The 15,587-nt window shown below is 43.7% G+C and overlaps 1 protein-coding gene across 16 annotated transcripts in view; it reads right to left on the bottom strand.

Moving 5' to 3' along the window:
• Positions 1-15,587, bottom strand: part of MCF2L (MCF.2 cell line derived transforming sequence like) — a 648,156-nt gene that overhangs the window by 116,072 nt on the left and 516,497 nt on the right. For all 16 annotated transcript variants that reach the window (XM_063953143.1, XM_063953132.1, XM_063953130.1 and 13 more), the window contains 5 exons: positions 14,815-14,905; positions 9,300-9,419; positions 6,530-6,646; positions 6,025-6,174; positions 5,525-5,649 (listed from right to left, as the gene is read on the bottom strand). In XM_063953143.1, coding sequence (XP_063809213.1) covers positions 5,525-5,649; positions 6,025-6,174; positions 6,530-6,646; positions 9,300-9,419; positions 14,815-14,905 — 603 coding nt within the window. The remainder of the gene's footprint in view (positions 1-5,524; positions 5,650-6,024; positions 6,175-6,529; positions 6,647-9,299; positions 9,420-14,814; positions 14,906-15,587) is intronic.

Raw genomic sequence — 15,587 nt, forward strand, 5'->3', positions numbered from 1 at the left:
TCGAGCAGAATCGCATAATGGTCAGTCCAGGTGGTCGGAATCACCCGGGCTCCCAATAAAGATTGGGTAGAGTCCCTATCTACAAATACATAATCAATGCGAGTGTATGTATCGTGTTGTGGGGAATAGTGTGTATAACCCTTGGCAGAAGGGTAAAGTATTTTCCAAGCATCATATAAATTATGTGCGGTGACGCAGGTCTGAAGGAGTTTAGATAATTTGGCGTGAGGAGAGGGCCCAGTACCTGGGCGGGATCTGTCAACAAGGGGGTCCATTGTAGCATTGCAATCCCCGGCCATAATGACCCAGGGGTTCGAGAATTTAGAGAGGTGGTCAGAGAACGATCTAAAGAAGGAACCCTGCTGCATGTTTGGAGCATAGACTGATGCTAAGGTAATGGGAATTTGATTAAGGGATCCGGAAAGAATCACAAATCTGCCATGGTCATCACAAATTGTGTCTTGGACGACTAAGGGAAGGTCTCGATGAACCAAAATGGCAGTGCCTCTGCGTTTAGTTGACATTGTGGAATAAAAGGCATGAGGATAGCGTTTGGAGCTTAAGGAGGGGTGAGGGGTCTTAAAATGGGTTTCCTGCAGGAATATGATATCCGCCTTTTGTCTGGCGAAAAACTGAAATGCCATGGAACGCTTGGTCGGGGAGTTAAGGCCATTGACGTTGATAGATAAAACTTTCAAAGTCATGGGGGTTGAAGGTCTACACAGCTCAATAGAAAAGGCAGCTCTGGACATGGTCGACCTTGGGATTTGAGAGAGGGGGGGTAGAGAGAGCAGTGACAGGAAAAAGAGATCGTGAAAACGACCTGTAGGGTTAGACCCTTTCCTAGGAACGGGTTGGGTCTAGGAATGAGGGGGTGGGCACCAAACGGGCAGCCCCCACGGGGTGTGGGATCATGTCTAACGTAACACATAACTAGGATATGAGGAACATATAGGATGGCATAGAGGGGGGGGGTACATTCTGCGAGCCAGGACAAGAGAGGAGCGGGAAGTTCAGATCAGGCAGTAAGTAGCGATAAGCAGAAAGTAGAGGACATCATTATCATGATACGTATTGACAATTACTATGTAATTTATGTAAATTCAGCCAAGGCATTTTAAGGCATAATACTAAGGTGGCCTACCATATTGTACCGAGAGATCAGTGGCGGCACTTGACCACAACAGTATCTATATTCGTCACCCCCAGGGTCGGTGCCCGAGTGGCCCCCTTGACTCTAACAGTAGATCAGCCTTCCCAATTCAAGGCACGTAACCAGCAAAGGAAAGAGGGACCACTCCGAACCGAAACACAGGAGGCTCAGACTGCGTCTAAATGATCCAGCCACCAGATCCAAATGAGGCAGATAATATTGTAAGACAACTTATATTACTGAAATAGGCAAACTACCGTGAACTAACATATAAAATAATATATCAGCAAGTCATTATAACAGTAAACATGAGAGAAGATCGTTAAATATTATCCAATATAATCACTGATCCGAAGACGGGGTTCCGCTCGTTCCTTTAGTAGACCATTCGGGGGCAGGAGCCCCAGGTCTCCTAGGGGAGGCATCAGGGAGTTGCTTTCGGATCTCGTCAGGAAGAGTCTCAAATAAGCCCAGGGTTTTGAGGAAATCATATCCCTGGGAGGGCGTTTTTATCGAGTGGTGAGAGCCGTCTTTCGTGATATGGAGCTGAAACGGGAAACCCCATTTATATTTGATGGAATTATCACGAAGAACTCTAGTGATGACGGTCAAGTCCTTGCGTTTTCGGAGCGTGGAAGGGGCCAAGTCCTGGAAGATCTGTAATTGGGTTCCAGAATGAAGAACCGATTGACGATCCCGTGCCGCCATCATGAATTTCTCTTTCGTCTTGTAATAATGGAACCGCAGGATAACATCTCTTGGGGGTTGGGATGGTGGTGGACGTGGGCGTAGAGCTCGGTGTGCCCTATCGAGGAGGAGGAAGTCCTTTGAGACTTCGGGGATCATGGTTTGCAATAGGCCCTCCAGAAAGGTCGGGAGGGCCTCCATGGTAACGCTCTCCGGAATGTTACGGATCCGGACATTGTTCCGTCGGTTCCGGTTGTCCATATCTTCTAAGTGGCTTTCATGCTGAGCAATGTCCGCTCGGATCTCTGCTAGCTCCTGTTCGACCACCACCTGGTACTGGCAGACTTCGTCCACTTTACGTTCCAGGGTATCCGTGCGGCTGCCGAGATCAGCTAATTCAGTTCTAAATTCAGCCAGGATTGATCTCATTTCTGTTTGGATGGTCTTAGTGACGATTGCCACTACATCTTGGGTCGTAAGACCTGACTTTGGAGTAAGATCATCATCGGCATCCGATTGAAGGTCCATCGAGGGGGAGCCTCGGGATGTAGCACCTGCTTTTTCCCATGCTCGGAGGATACTAGGCTTAGCTTGGGCAGGTGTTTTACGGTTCTTTTGCGACATGGCGGGATGATAGAAACTGGTAGTTGCCCAGTGGTAGTATCGGCCCCGTATAGTTGTTGACACGGTCACGGGATGGGTTAAGAGCAACTTCCAGAGGCTTGATCGATATTATGAGATATGAGATCCTAATCACATCCTGGTCGCAGAATGATTTAGTGTAGAGCAGGCATCACATGAACCTCATATGATAGTGGGCATAATAAGTAGTGATTAAGTGTGTAGCGCAGCCGGCATTGTCGAGTAAGGTAGGTAGTCCCCACTAGTGCCGATCCCGGTAGTCAGGTGGGTGAAGAAATAGGAAGAGGGGCACGCTCACCAGGTCACGGACCAGCCAGTGACCAGCCGTCATGCAGCGGGATCCTATTACAGAACGCGTGCCCACTTCAGCTGATGGCACAGCACAATAAGGAGACGAGCCCGACGCCCGGCAACTGGAGGCCACACGTCCTCCGCCTCTCTCCCGTCCCTCGGGGTCCCGTCCTGTTCCCCGACCCGTGCCGCAGGGTCACCGCGCTGCCAGTGGAGCGCCGCGGGGACCGGACGGCCGGAGGCCACAGGAGTCAGAGCAGATCTGCCACACTGCCCTGCAAGTCACCCACAGCCGCGAGTGGACTCGCAGCGGGGCAGGGGCCTCTTGTGGTCTCCCTGTGTCCAACAGGAGCCCGCAGGGGAGGGGGGGGGAAAAACCCGCAGCACGGGGCAGCCCCTACCCCAGTATGCTTATGGGTGTTGGAATGGGGCCCCAGGCACACGGCGGGCAGTCGCAGGATGAGCCGCGGCACTTCCAACAGGCTGGGGGGGAGGAGGGGGGGGCCGCCGTCGGGCCTGCGTCCGGATCGTGGCAGCGGTGGAGGGGCGCGTGTCTAGTGCTCGTAGGAGGGGAGGGAGCCGTTTTTACCTAAGTGCCGCCGGGTGTGCGAGCCCGAGGCCTCCGCTCGGTATCCTCCGGTCGCCGCCGGGTATCTCCTCTCCCTCCGTTCCCCAAGATGGCCGCCGTCCGGGCCCCGCAGCGCGCCTCCCGGCTCCTATTCGGCAGCAGATGGGTCCCGCTGGACGGGGATCAATGCTGGGCTGCCCGCGGGGATGTCCGCTTCGGGGGTAAGAACCAGGCCGGTCCCACCAGGGCTCCAGGAGAGCACACCACGTAGCCTGGGGATACCTGGTAATCGAGGTCCCGGCTTCTGAGCAGCGAGCAGGCCGCAATCCGCAGGAGCCAGTAAACCGGCTCCCCGATTCTGCGGCACTGACTCACTGTCTGCTCCAGCGATATATGGTGCTGATCCAGGGATTTTGGGTGTATATATAAGGGTGAGGAGGCTTAATGTTGATCAAATACTCCCAGGTCCCTGGGAGCTCATGCACAGCACAGCCACCACGTTCAACATCCAGGCCACACCCCTGCAATTTAGATTTCAGTTCGAACACACCCCACCCAAATCTAACTCTCTCTGCACAGATTATTATCTGCCCCCCTGCAGTGCACATGGTTTTGCCCATCTGCTCACAAAGTTGCTGCTACGATCAGGTCTGAATTAGGACCACTGATCACAATACCAGCCACTGGAATCCCGAACAAAGGCTTGCCGGGGCTGCGGACAGGTATTATGACTTTCTTTATCCCAAGCGTTGAGCTCCCGATACCATCCTGTTTTTACAACAGTCCTGCCATAATTGATATTCTTCATGATTTTTACTCCACACAATACCAAATCAGTTTTATAAAACTTGTTGCGTATCATAAACGGTGCTCCAGCCAACCACCTCCTGTCGTGTGTTCAGCTCCTAGCTGTCATTTGTTTGAAAAATGACAGTTGGGAGCTGATTGGCTGGAGCACGATTTATCATACGCAACAAGTTTTATCATGTGCACTGAGTTTTAACACTTGTTGATAAATGGATCCCTAGGTCTTTTTTACGCCTCTAACGTTTTTACAATACTATATTCTCCGGTAATCCTCTCAATGCTCATTTTAATGAAACCATTATCAAGGTATTACCTAAGCCAGGCAGGGATGCCACACTGCCAATATCACGATTAAATGTGGATTATAAATTATTCACCAAAATAGCAGCAGACCGATTTAAACTAGTGGTTTCCTCTTTAGTACATCAGGACCAGGCTGGCATTGTTTGAGGCCAACGCGAGCAAATCTGTGTTGGAAGACGCAGACTCTGGCCTTTGCACGCCTACAAAATAGAGCTGGCACACCCCTGTTCTGTAAAACACTCACCGTTGCCATCCTCATCCCACCCCCAAACGCATTTTAGTATATACAGATGTGTCCTCTTCATCCTTGCTGCAGTCACACTAAACAGCCCTTCAAGTCACGCCATGCCGTGGCGGTACTCTGTAGCACAGAGCTTCTTTTTTGTGTGTTTTTCAGCGAAAATGTATCTTAGATGCACAGTAATGTAATTGGACGCACAAGCAGCTTCTTCTGCTGATTAAAATTATATTCTATGTGTAATTGCGGCTCTGTCTGCATCCAAATTTGGCAATTTCCAGGAAAACACTGAAGCATAGTATTTGTCATGAAATACAGCCAAAGTCACACAAAGAATATAGGCATGCTGCATATTATTTTAATCAGCAGAAGCTGCTTTTGCGTCCTATTACATTACTTTGGCTCTAAGACACATTTTCACGAAAAAAGACGCAAAAAAAGACACCCTGCGCTGAGTCACGCGGCACTCACGAGTTATGTGTAACGTGACTTGTAGGGCATGGAGCAAAGATCTGAATACACACCTAGCTGTATAATACCAGTGATACCCACCTGCTGATTACTATTCAAAGATCAAAGAAAATCACCAAAACACTCTCCCTGCACGTGGACATAAATCATTTAACATACAGTATACCATCCTATTTGTTGTACAATTGTCATTTACAGGCAAAATGACCATTGTGTTTATGTGAAAAAGGAACTGCAGGTTCCAAAGTCACAGGCGTGATATGCAATACTAGCAATGTTAGCTTTCACGTGAACACATACGAATTACATGACTCACTGACATGATATCCTCACTCCTTATCACACTCCACCCAGCCGTACCCACCTCTCCACAGTAGTCTGGTTGTCCTGTTGGTCCTGAGTCATGCTGTATTCGGGGTCCTCTCTAATGTGCTGCCTGATCTGCTTCAAGATGTCACTTCCCTGCTTCAATGCTAACCTCAGGTCATCCTGTAACACCAAGTACACATGAACAGTACTGTATTAAGGTAATCATTTCAATCTAACTAAATACCAGTGTGGATTGAAAAACAGATTTCTATTCAATAATATCGATAAGAAGAAAGTGTCATACCAAACTAATATTAATAGAATCGGTTCTCTTTACATAGAGATATTGTAGCAGTGAAGTGGTCACACAGTGATCTGCAGAGCACTCAAATAATAAATGTGGGTGAAGTGACATTGGTTATGGTACATCACATTAATCATCACTACATTATTTTACCACCCCCTATGAAGTACAGGTCGGTGCTGATTACATATGACCCTGTATGACTCTGCAGACATTGGTGCAGATGATAAAGTGGACTGTGGATTACTTACCTTCATTCTGTCCTTCTTCTCTGTGTGCACAGCTAAGAGGGAGTTGGTGGTAGATACATCATTAGGCAGCTCCGTCTCCGCCAACTCTGTCCCAAAAGACTGCAGAGTCTGTGCTGTCTGTTTAACCATTTGGGCAAAATTTTCTATAGCCTACGAGAACAGAGTTAAAATGATCAAGCTATATAAGAACATAAGAAAACTGCAAGCAGGAATAAAATAATATAACAAAACAACGGAAGCATTATTAATTCAGATGGGAATATGTTGACATATAAATGTTAATTTTATTGTTCTTTGTAGCCAAATAAAATTAATTGCGTCAGTCTTATAAACAAGAAGTTTGCTTGGTGATGAGTTAACAAAGCACAGCACACACCACTCCCAGAGTTACAGCATTTACTACACATGTAGAATGAGTAAGGTCCACAGGGACCTCTCCTACAGGCAGTCAACATTAAACAAATCCAGAGAAATTCACATAGCTAGCAATACACTGAAGACTTACCATGCGATGTAAAAGCCAGTTTTTATGGCAATAATCTAATGTGCCACCCAGATCTTGTGTCAGTTGTGTCTTGTCAATATAGGTCTGTAATTCTGCTTCTGAATTCAGCATTATGATCTGTGCATATTAGAGAATTACAATATACATCACTTGGGAACAAGTCCTTTCTTCATGTCGGTACAGTATTCCTATAAACCTTCGCAAACGTTCTATATATTTTTGTGTGTATGTTACCTAAAGGCATATACATGAAAAAACAGATACAAGGTCACTAAAAAGCTATGTAAGGCAGCCGGAGACTCATTGTGGGCTGAGAGGCCTTGTGCCAAGCAAAGTATGTGCGAATCCTCAGACTCCGCCAAACCATCCTGTACAAATTAGTTTTTCTTAATTACTACAGCAAAACTTTATTACAGGAAATCAGTGTGCAAATTACAGTAGTTCCTCCCTGGCATAGTTTTATATACATAACTACTTTGGTCATTAAACATTCCTGATGATGGACTTATATAGCTATAAACTAGCTTACTATGAATACAATCAAAACTTTTATAAAGTTAAAATCAAATTAAACCATTATAAGGGCATTTTCTGAGCAATTTTTATCGTATTTCAGTTATTGTTGAAGCAGAATGGAAGAAACTATTGAAACCTGTGCTTTGTACAAACACCAGGTGTCCTTGATAAAGTGCCAAGGGAGGCACGGAACATGTTGGAAGCCTGACTGCTGGTGACACGTCTACTGCTACTTCCGGGAGCAGAGTGATGTCATCGTTAACAGCTGAACGCGGCCAGATGCCCTGGGAGAACACCAGGACAGTGCACATGGAGAACTGGAATATGCAACAGCAGGGTAAATCAGGGAAAGTGTTTATTGTATTTCATTTTCTGTTTTTCGTTTGTGGTTTATTCTTGGTTTTTTTCTTCTTCAGTCTTTATTACTCATTGGTTTGTTTGTTTTTGGGTTTTCTTTCCAAACTTTATGTGCTTGGTGTTTTTTTTTTGTTTGTTTTTTTAATTTTATTACTCTTTGGTAGTTTTTTTTTCTCCAACTCACAAGCGCTTATACTGCTTTTTATCTGTATTGATTATATAGGCCGCTTCATATAAGTGCACAAACGTTACACACTATTAATTGCTTTATGAGCAGTTGTCACACGTAAGGTGTATTCTATCCGTTTGATAGATAGACAGTGTCTAGTTAGACAGTCAATAGATAGACACCATATATTAGACAGACATTAGGTCGACAGGATCAAAAGGTCGACAGGGTCAAAAGGTCGACATGGAACAGGTCAACAGGTCAAAAGGCCGACAGGGTCAAAAGGTCGACATGAAAAAGATAGACAAATGTTTCTTTTTTTAAATGTAACATGTTTTTGGATTATTTCATACTTTCTCTATCCATGTCGGCATAGAGCTGGTCATAAACCTTGTGGCGAGCGCAGCGAGCCACCGTGCCCGAAGCGTGGCGAGCGAAACGAGCCCCGCGAGGGTATGCCTTTCTACAATTGGGGGTCCCAGATGACAAAACTATCCACACAAGCCAGAAAAATGCAAAAAACATGGTGTCTACCTTTTTCATGTCGACCATTTTCATGTCGACCTTTTGACCGGTCTACCTTTTTCATGTCGACCATTTCCATGTCGACCTTTTGACCCTGTAGACCTAATGTCTGTCTAACATATGGTGTCTATCTATTGACTGTCTAACTAGACACTATCTATCTTTCATACCGGAACCAAGGTGTATAATGACTGCTAACGTGAACTGCATTTTGGCAAGAGGTGACTACTAGTTGCTCTAGGTGCTTAGGACCATTGTGTATATAGATATTTTTTTTAAGCATTAAAGTAATACAGGTTGAGTATCCCTTATCCAAAATGTATGGGACCAGAAGTATTTTGGGTATCGGATTTTTACGTATTTTGGAATAGTTGCAAATCATAATTAGCTATCATGGCGGTGGGACCTAAGTCTAAACACATAATGCATTTATGTTTCATATACATCTTATACACACAGCCTGAAGGTCATTTAATACAATATTTTTAATACCTTTGTGCATTAAACAAAGTGTGTGTACATTGAGCCATCAGAAAACAAAGGTTTCACTATCTCACTCTCACTCAAAAAATTCTGTATTTCAGAATATTTGGATATGGGATACTCAACCTATACTATTAAAAAGGATATACAGGTTGAGTATCCCATATCCAAATATTCCGAAATACGGAATATTCCGAAATACGGACTTTATTGACTGAGAGTGAGATAGTTAAACCTTTGTTTTTTGATGGCTCAATGTACACAAACTTTGTTTAATACACAAAGTTATTCAAAATATTGTATTAAATGACCTGCAGGCTGTGTGTATAAGGTGTATATGAAACATAAATGAATTGTGTGAATGTAGACACACTTTGTTTAATGCACAAAGTTATAAAAAATATTGGCTAAAATTACCTTCAGGCTGTGTGTATAAGGTGTATATGAAACATAAATGCATTCTGTGCTTAGATTTAGGTCCCATCACCATTATATCTCATTATGGTATGCAATTATTCCAAAATACGGAAAAATCCCATATCCAAAATACCTCTGGTCCCAAGCATTTTGGATAAGGGATACTCAACCTGTTTAACTATTTAAGACAAAACGGGAAAAGTACTTCAGTATTCCTCTGCGTCAGCACATGTCTGGTTATGATGCTCACTCATGGCCTGCTGACTGTGAGCATATAGAGATAGTGCGGTGTTGAGTACTTACCGGTACCTTCATTTTAAAGTCATCTTTGTTCAATTTTAATGCAATTTGCGACAGGGTGCGCTGGAAGAGTCCCGATGGGCGCAAAACAATGACAAGTTGCAGGTTCCCAGGGAACGATGCCTATAGGATAGAATGTGAAAACTAAGATAAGCAAACAATAACAATTCTCGTAATTGTGATTATTAGTTCCCATTTGTTTAACACCATTAACTAATTCCCATGCTCTTGGAGTGATTTTGTTTTGTTTATATTTACTCTGCATTGTTATTGTTTGTTTGCGCAGCATGAATGGTGTAATGGTTAGTATTACTGCTTCACAGCACTGAGACCATGAGTTTGATTTCCACCATAGCCCTACCTGTGCGGAGTTTGTATATTCTGGTAGGTTAATTGGCTCCCATCAAAATGAACCCTAGTGTTAATGAGTGTGAGTTTATATGTGATAGGGAATATAGACTGTAAGCTCCATTGGGGCACGGACTTATGCGAATGGCCAAATATTCTCTGCAAAAGCGCTCCAGAATATGTTTGCACTATATAATTAACGGGTAATAAATAATAACATAAATACAGTGAATTAATATTTCTCTTTATGCTGTACACTGTAAAATAATTGAAATTGCAAGAGGAAAAAAGCATGATTACCACCACTGAAACAGAATGAAGCAATCTCGGGGGGGATGAGGTGGATGAGTGATAGAAATGTTGTAGAGACTTGCCTCCTTTACCTGTGACTGCTTTGATGTTGGCCGTTTGTAGGTTAATATACTCTCATTCAAGAGTTGGAAAGCTCAATCCACTGGTTAAGCTCATTTCTAGCCTTACATTAGCAGTGAAACAAAGGCTTGTTATACTGTATGTACCAGAAAGAAAGCGAAGGATCACATATAGATAATTGAAAGGCTCGAATATAAAGGTATTAGTGTTAATTACTTGTACACAGTGGTCACAGGGGGTCATTCTGACCTGATCGCACGCTGCCGTTCATTGCAGTGCAGCGATCAGGTCAGAAGTGTGCATGTGCAGCAGTGCGCCGGCGCATGGCTGACAGCCGATGGCTGTCGTTGCCAAGCAATCGCCTCTGCCTGATTGACAGGCAGAGGCGGTTGCTGGGCGGGAGGGGGCAGCGTGGCGGTGTTTGGCCGCCGTTTTGTGGGTGCAGTCTGGCCAACGCAGGCGTGGGCAAACCGTGCGGGGGGGGTCCGCAGCGGCAGCGTGACGTCACACGCGGCTGCTGCAACCCGGGCAGCGACAAGTTGCTCCCAGCCAGCACGCAAAAGCTGTGCTGGCCGGGAGCTACTCCTGAAGTGCAAAAGTGCTTTTGTACTTCTGCGAGTGGTGTCGGGCCTGACATGCGGGGCGAACTAGCCTGGTGCTGAGCGTCCCCTCGCATGTCAGTGTGCCTGATCGTAGCCCTGCAAAATTTTGCAGGGCTACGATCAGGTCTGAATTAGGCCCACAGTTTGTACAAGCACCTTTAACCAACACAGAATTGTGGAACTCATAGGAACATTTTGAAGGGGCCCCTGTTCCAGTGCTTCTAGAGAGATAATTCTCTACAGTTGTTAATTTTATGACCCATAGTAGTGCCCTAGGTCACATTATGTCACACTGTAGGGCTGCCCGTACACAATACGCAACACAGCACCGCAATTCACATTATGACATTCAGGGGTACATTTACTAAGATGGGAGTTCTATTTAAGATGGGATGTTGCCCATAGCAACCAATCAGATTCCAGGTATTATCTTCTAGAATGTGCTAGATAAATGAGAAGTAGAATCTGATTGCAACCAATCAGATTCTACTTCTCATTTATCTAGCACATTGTAGAAGATGATACCTGGAATCTGATTGGTTGCTATGGGCAACATCCCATCTTAAATAGAACTCCCATCTTAGTACATTTAGCCATTAGAGTTTCCACTTGTGTTGTGCCGCATTATAGTGGCCCGGTTCATATTATGTAACAGTATAGTGCCCTCCAGTTAATTTGTTTAGCACATTACAATGAGCAGGCCCAGGGGCATAACTAGATACAGATGTGTCCAATCTTATCTATCAGCTATTTGCAGAAAAAACAACTCGTTTGATGCGAATAGTGTGCAAGTGGCTGAGCGTGGGCAGGTGCATATGCAGCGCTTCCGTAAGGAATGCATTGTGCGTACGCACACTACAGTTAGTTGCAGCCTGCCACAATACATTTGCACGTGGCAGAAAGATGATAGAGGACACATCTGTATATTGTAGGCCGCAATGCAAAATTTTGTAGTGGTGAAAAATGTATATAACACATGTAACTTGTGTCTGGAAAGGTGGGCCCCTCTCAGCTCTCGGCCCCATAGCAGCTGCGCCCCTCCAGGCTGCATGTTGGTACTGGGATGGAGATATAGAGGGGTATAAGAATCCAACTAACCAGAAATGTTGGTGATGATTTCTAGACATAAAGGAGGAATAACAGGCCACTAGACCCCCCCATGATATCTGCAATAGGGTCACAGTATGCTTATTATTCACTAATATGCTGCCTACCATGTATAAGTAGTAAGCAGATCATTCGCAGCTGTCTTAGGTGTAAAAAGTAACATTGCGATGGTACAGATATTCCGATGTTACCGATACTCCCGACTGATGTTCCAATGGTTGAGAAAATTTATAAAAATAAATAAATATATATATATATATAATAATAATTTGTGTTTGTAATAATAATTATATATATATATATATATATATATATATATATATTACAGTATTTCTCCGCATTACAGTGGAAAAAGATAGCACTCTCCAGACTTGCGTGATATGATGTAAATATTAAAGTCATTTATTCAAAAGCTTGGTTCCATGTAACTCCATGTCACAAAAAAAATATATATACAGAAAGGGCTCACCAACGTTTCGGTCCTGTGCTAGGACCTTTCTCAGGGTATATGCCAGTCAATATACAGTCAGAAGCAACAGTAGCATCATCAGCAGCAATAGAATGGAACCAGGACCAGGTCACGCAAGTCTGGAGAGTGCTATCTTTTTCCACTGTAATGTGGAGAAATACTGTATTGTACTATGAGTCTGACCCCTTGATTGGATCAGACTTTGATTTGGCACCCCATCCGTTATCTGTGTCGGGTGAGAATGTGGGACTTTCCTTATATATATTTATATATATATATATATATATATATATATATATATAAAATATTTTTTATTTTATTTTTATAACCAAAATAAGTTTAAATAAGGGTAAATTCATGTTCTTCGCGTAATTCACTCATAAAAAACACCAACAATTTCTGAGCATTTTTTGGGGGGAAAATCGTCAGTTACGTGGTTAAGTAGCCTGGAGAGGCCACGCCATACTCTTAGTTTGGTTCAGCATATATATAGGATGAGATAAAGTCATTCAGTACAGATGTGTCCTCATACACCTAGCCTCAATAAGCCATTTGGCACGCCGTACCTGGCGTGAGAGCGTTGTGCTGAGCAGTGCAGCGACTTTCTTTAAATTTGCGTCTTATTCATATCACAGACACAGTAAAACACCACTCAATCTGTACCAGAGACATGCTTTATCTTCACCAGAATTAGGTTTAATATGTACAAAGTTCCAGATGAAGCACAAAAGAACTTGGCCACTGGATCCTGCGCTTCCTACACAGACTCATTTGCACAAAGATGTACAAGTGACACATTTAAAATGATTCAGTGCAGTCCCGCAAAAGTTTTTTTCGGATTACATTGTAACTAATGCTGGACATACACAGGCAGATAATACACCTGTCAGAACATTCTACCTTACTAGTAACATGAAACAGTGCATCTGCATCAGCAAAGCAGTCGCAACACTGGTAAGAGAGCTGCGGCACAAACCATTTAGGAGCCTCTGTACTGCTTAAGTCCTGATGTGTTCACAAACTGTCCAGGCACTGGTGAGTAAAGAATCAAATCTACAGTCTGCCATTTCTTGGAAGGTTCCCACCGTCTGACCCGTGCCATTACGCTGTACCGAATCAGAGAGAATTTCTTCCAAAACGCACATCTGGGGTTTGCAGGTTTAAAAAATAAAACCCCTTCATTGCGGGCCTTATCTAAATATCTGTTGTGGCTCACCAATTGCAGGCCCCATTGTATGACACAAACTCTAGAGCAGGGATGGGGAACCTTCGGCCCTCCAGCTGTTGTTGAACTACACATACCAGCATGCCTTGCTACAATTTTGCTATTTGGCCATGCTAAAACTGTTGCAAGGCATGCTGGGATGTGTAGTTCAACAGCAGCTGGAGAACCGAAGGTTCCCCATCCCCCCTGCTCTAGAGTCTATATAATATGAATACCCATTAGCCAGGCTGATAGTCCACGGAATCTTGTGAATGTTCAGCGACATTACTGAGTGAGCAGGGGACCAATAATGGTCTAAATCCCACAAGTGACCACAGTATGGTGGTAAAGAAAAAAAAGGCCATCCTCAGCTGTTAGCGTGAAAGTTAAAAATTTACATAATAATATGCAAATACATTATTACACATTTGTTATAATAACAGCGCCCTTCAAATAACACAGAGGTAGAAGTCTCCTTTAATGATCAGAAGCATTCTACACCTTAAGGCCAGACCCACTTTCTCAGGGGAAGATTTAATAAGCCTGGTGAAGTGATAACGTGGAAGGTGATAAAGCACCAGCCAATCAGCTCCTAACTTCCATGTCACAGGCTGGGTTTGAAAAATGACAGTTAGGAGCTGACTGGCTGGTGTGATATCACCTTCCACTTTATCACTTCACCAGGCTTAATAAATCTGCCCCTCAATTCTGTAGCACTAACGTTAATATTCTGATTATTGGTTTACATGCACAACTGCATAGAACTGCTTTCTTTTCAGGACACATAGCCAAATATTTGTTAAGACAACTTCTGCAATAGCTAGCATGACAGCACAGACCTAATACAAGCAGAATTAGTAGGAGCCTACAGCCTACTTTGCTACACTACGTCACATATGCAATCCTCATTATCGTTTGTGTGTTTTCTACAGCACAGGAAGATGCCAGCAGTTAGAATTTAAGTAAGTAGTAGCACTAAGGACCAAGTAATAATAATACTTATTTTAGGAACATTATTAGATTTTAGTCTCCAATGATTTCATTTACCATTGAGCAATTTAATCTAATTGCGATTTGGAGAAATCTTGGATCTTTATACTAATTAATAAAAAATAAATAAATAAATATCCTATTAAGAACAAAAATAAGCAAACAATAAAACCACCACCATTAGATAATGAGTGAGTGCGTATTTACGATGATACTACAGGCCTCTATATGACGTTGGAGAATGATGGGAGAAAAAAACATGACAGGAAATGTGCAATGACTACCTAAACTGGATACATATATACAGATGTGCCTGATTTAGCTCTAACGTGTGCTACAGGTAGGACGATATTACTGTCACTGCTGTGTGTTTCGTATAGGTGGGAAAAAACAGACAAAATCTCTGAATTAAAAGAAGAGACTTACCGCAATTCTCAGTATTGATGCTTTTACTGAAGTCCATTTGTCCAGTCTTCGGTCAATGACTAAGATGAATCCAATACCTGCATCTTGTAAACTAGACGTAAAATTAGAAACAGGGAGAGAAGCTGCAGTTATTATTATTCCACGTGCAGCTGCTGCCTCCTCACTATGGTGCAGTTTTTTAACCCTGTACTCACTGAGCAGAGGAAAGAAACGCAGAGGGATTTACACAGAATCACGGTCACCTTCCCATGTGGGGTCCATGGAAATGGTTTTGTGTCACCCATGTGAAGTCAGTTATTCCATTTTAGCTCAATCTGCAGCAGCCTGCATGCCCTTGATTTTCCGGCCAATCACAATTGCAAATGGTTTTACAGAAAAACCACCTATCATCCTTAAAAGCAAATGTTGCATATCCGTACAGATGCATTGATTAGACAGCAGACACAGTCCAGCAACAGCCCCCAGAATCTGCTTGTGTTAAGCATCCATTGACCTGCAGATCAATCTGTTTGTACAGTAAGGATAGTGGTTCCACCTTAACCACAGCGACGTAACACAGCTGGCTATTGAGGAGATGTTGATCTCAGATGAAAATCCCCTTCATTGCTAACTGAATAAATGACCTCAGTCTTTTCTCCTTTCTGCTCTATTTAGCTGCATATGTTCTAGTCATGGCATACATATAGCTACTTCCATTTGTGGATTTCTGAAGCAGAGAAATTGTGCAGTGCCAGCATCTGACTGGCGGTGGGGGCCAATCACAGCAGCTTGCA

This window comes from Pseudophryne corroboree, chromosome 2 (assembly GCF_028390025.1).
Source record: "Pseudophryne corroboree isolate aPseCor3 chromosome 2, aPseCor3.hap2, whole genome shotgun sequence".
Classification (NCBI taxonomy): Eukaryota; Metazoa; Chordata; class Amphibia; order Anura; family Myobatrachidae; genus Pseudophryne; species Pseudophryne corroboree.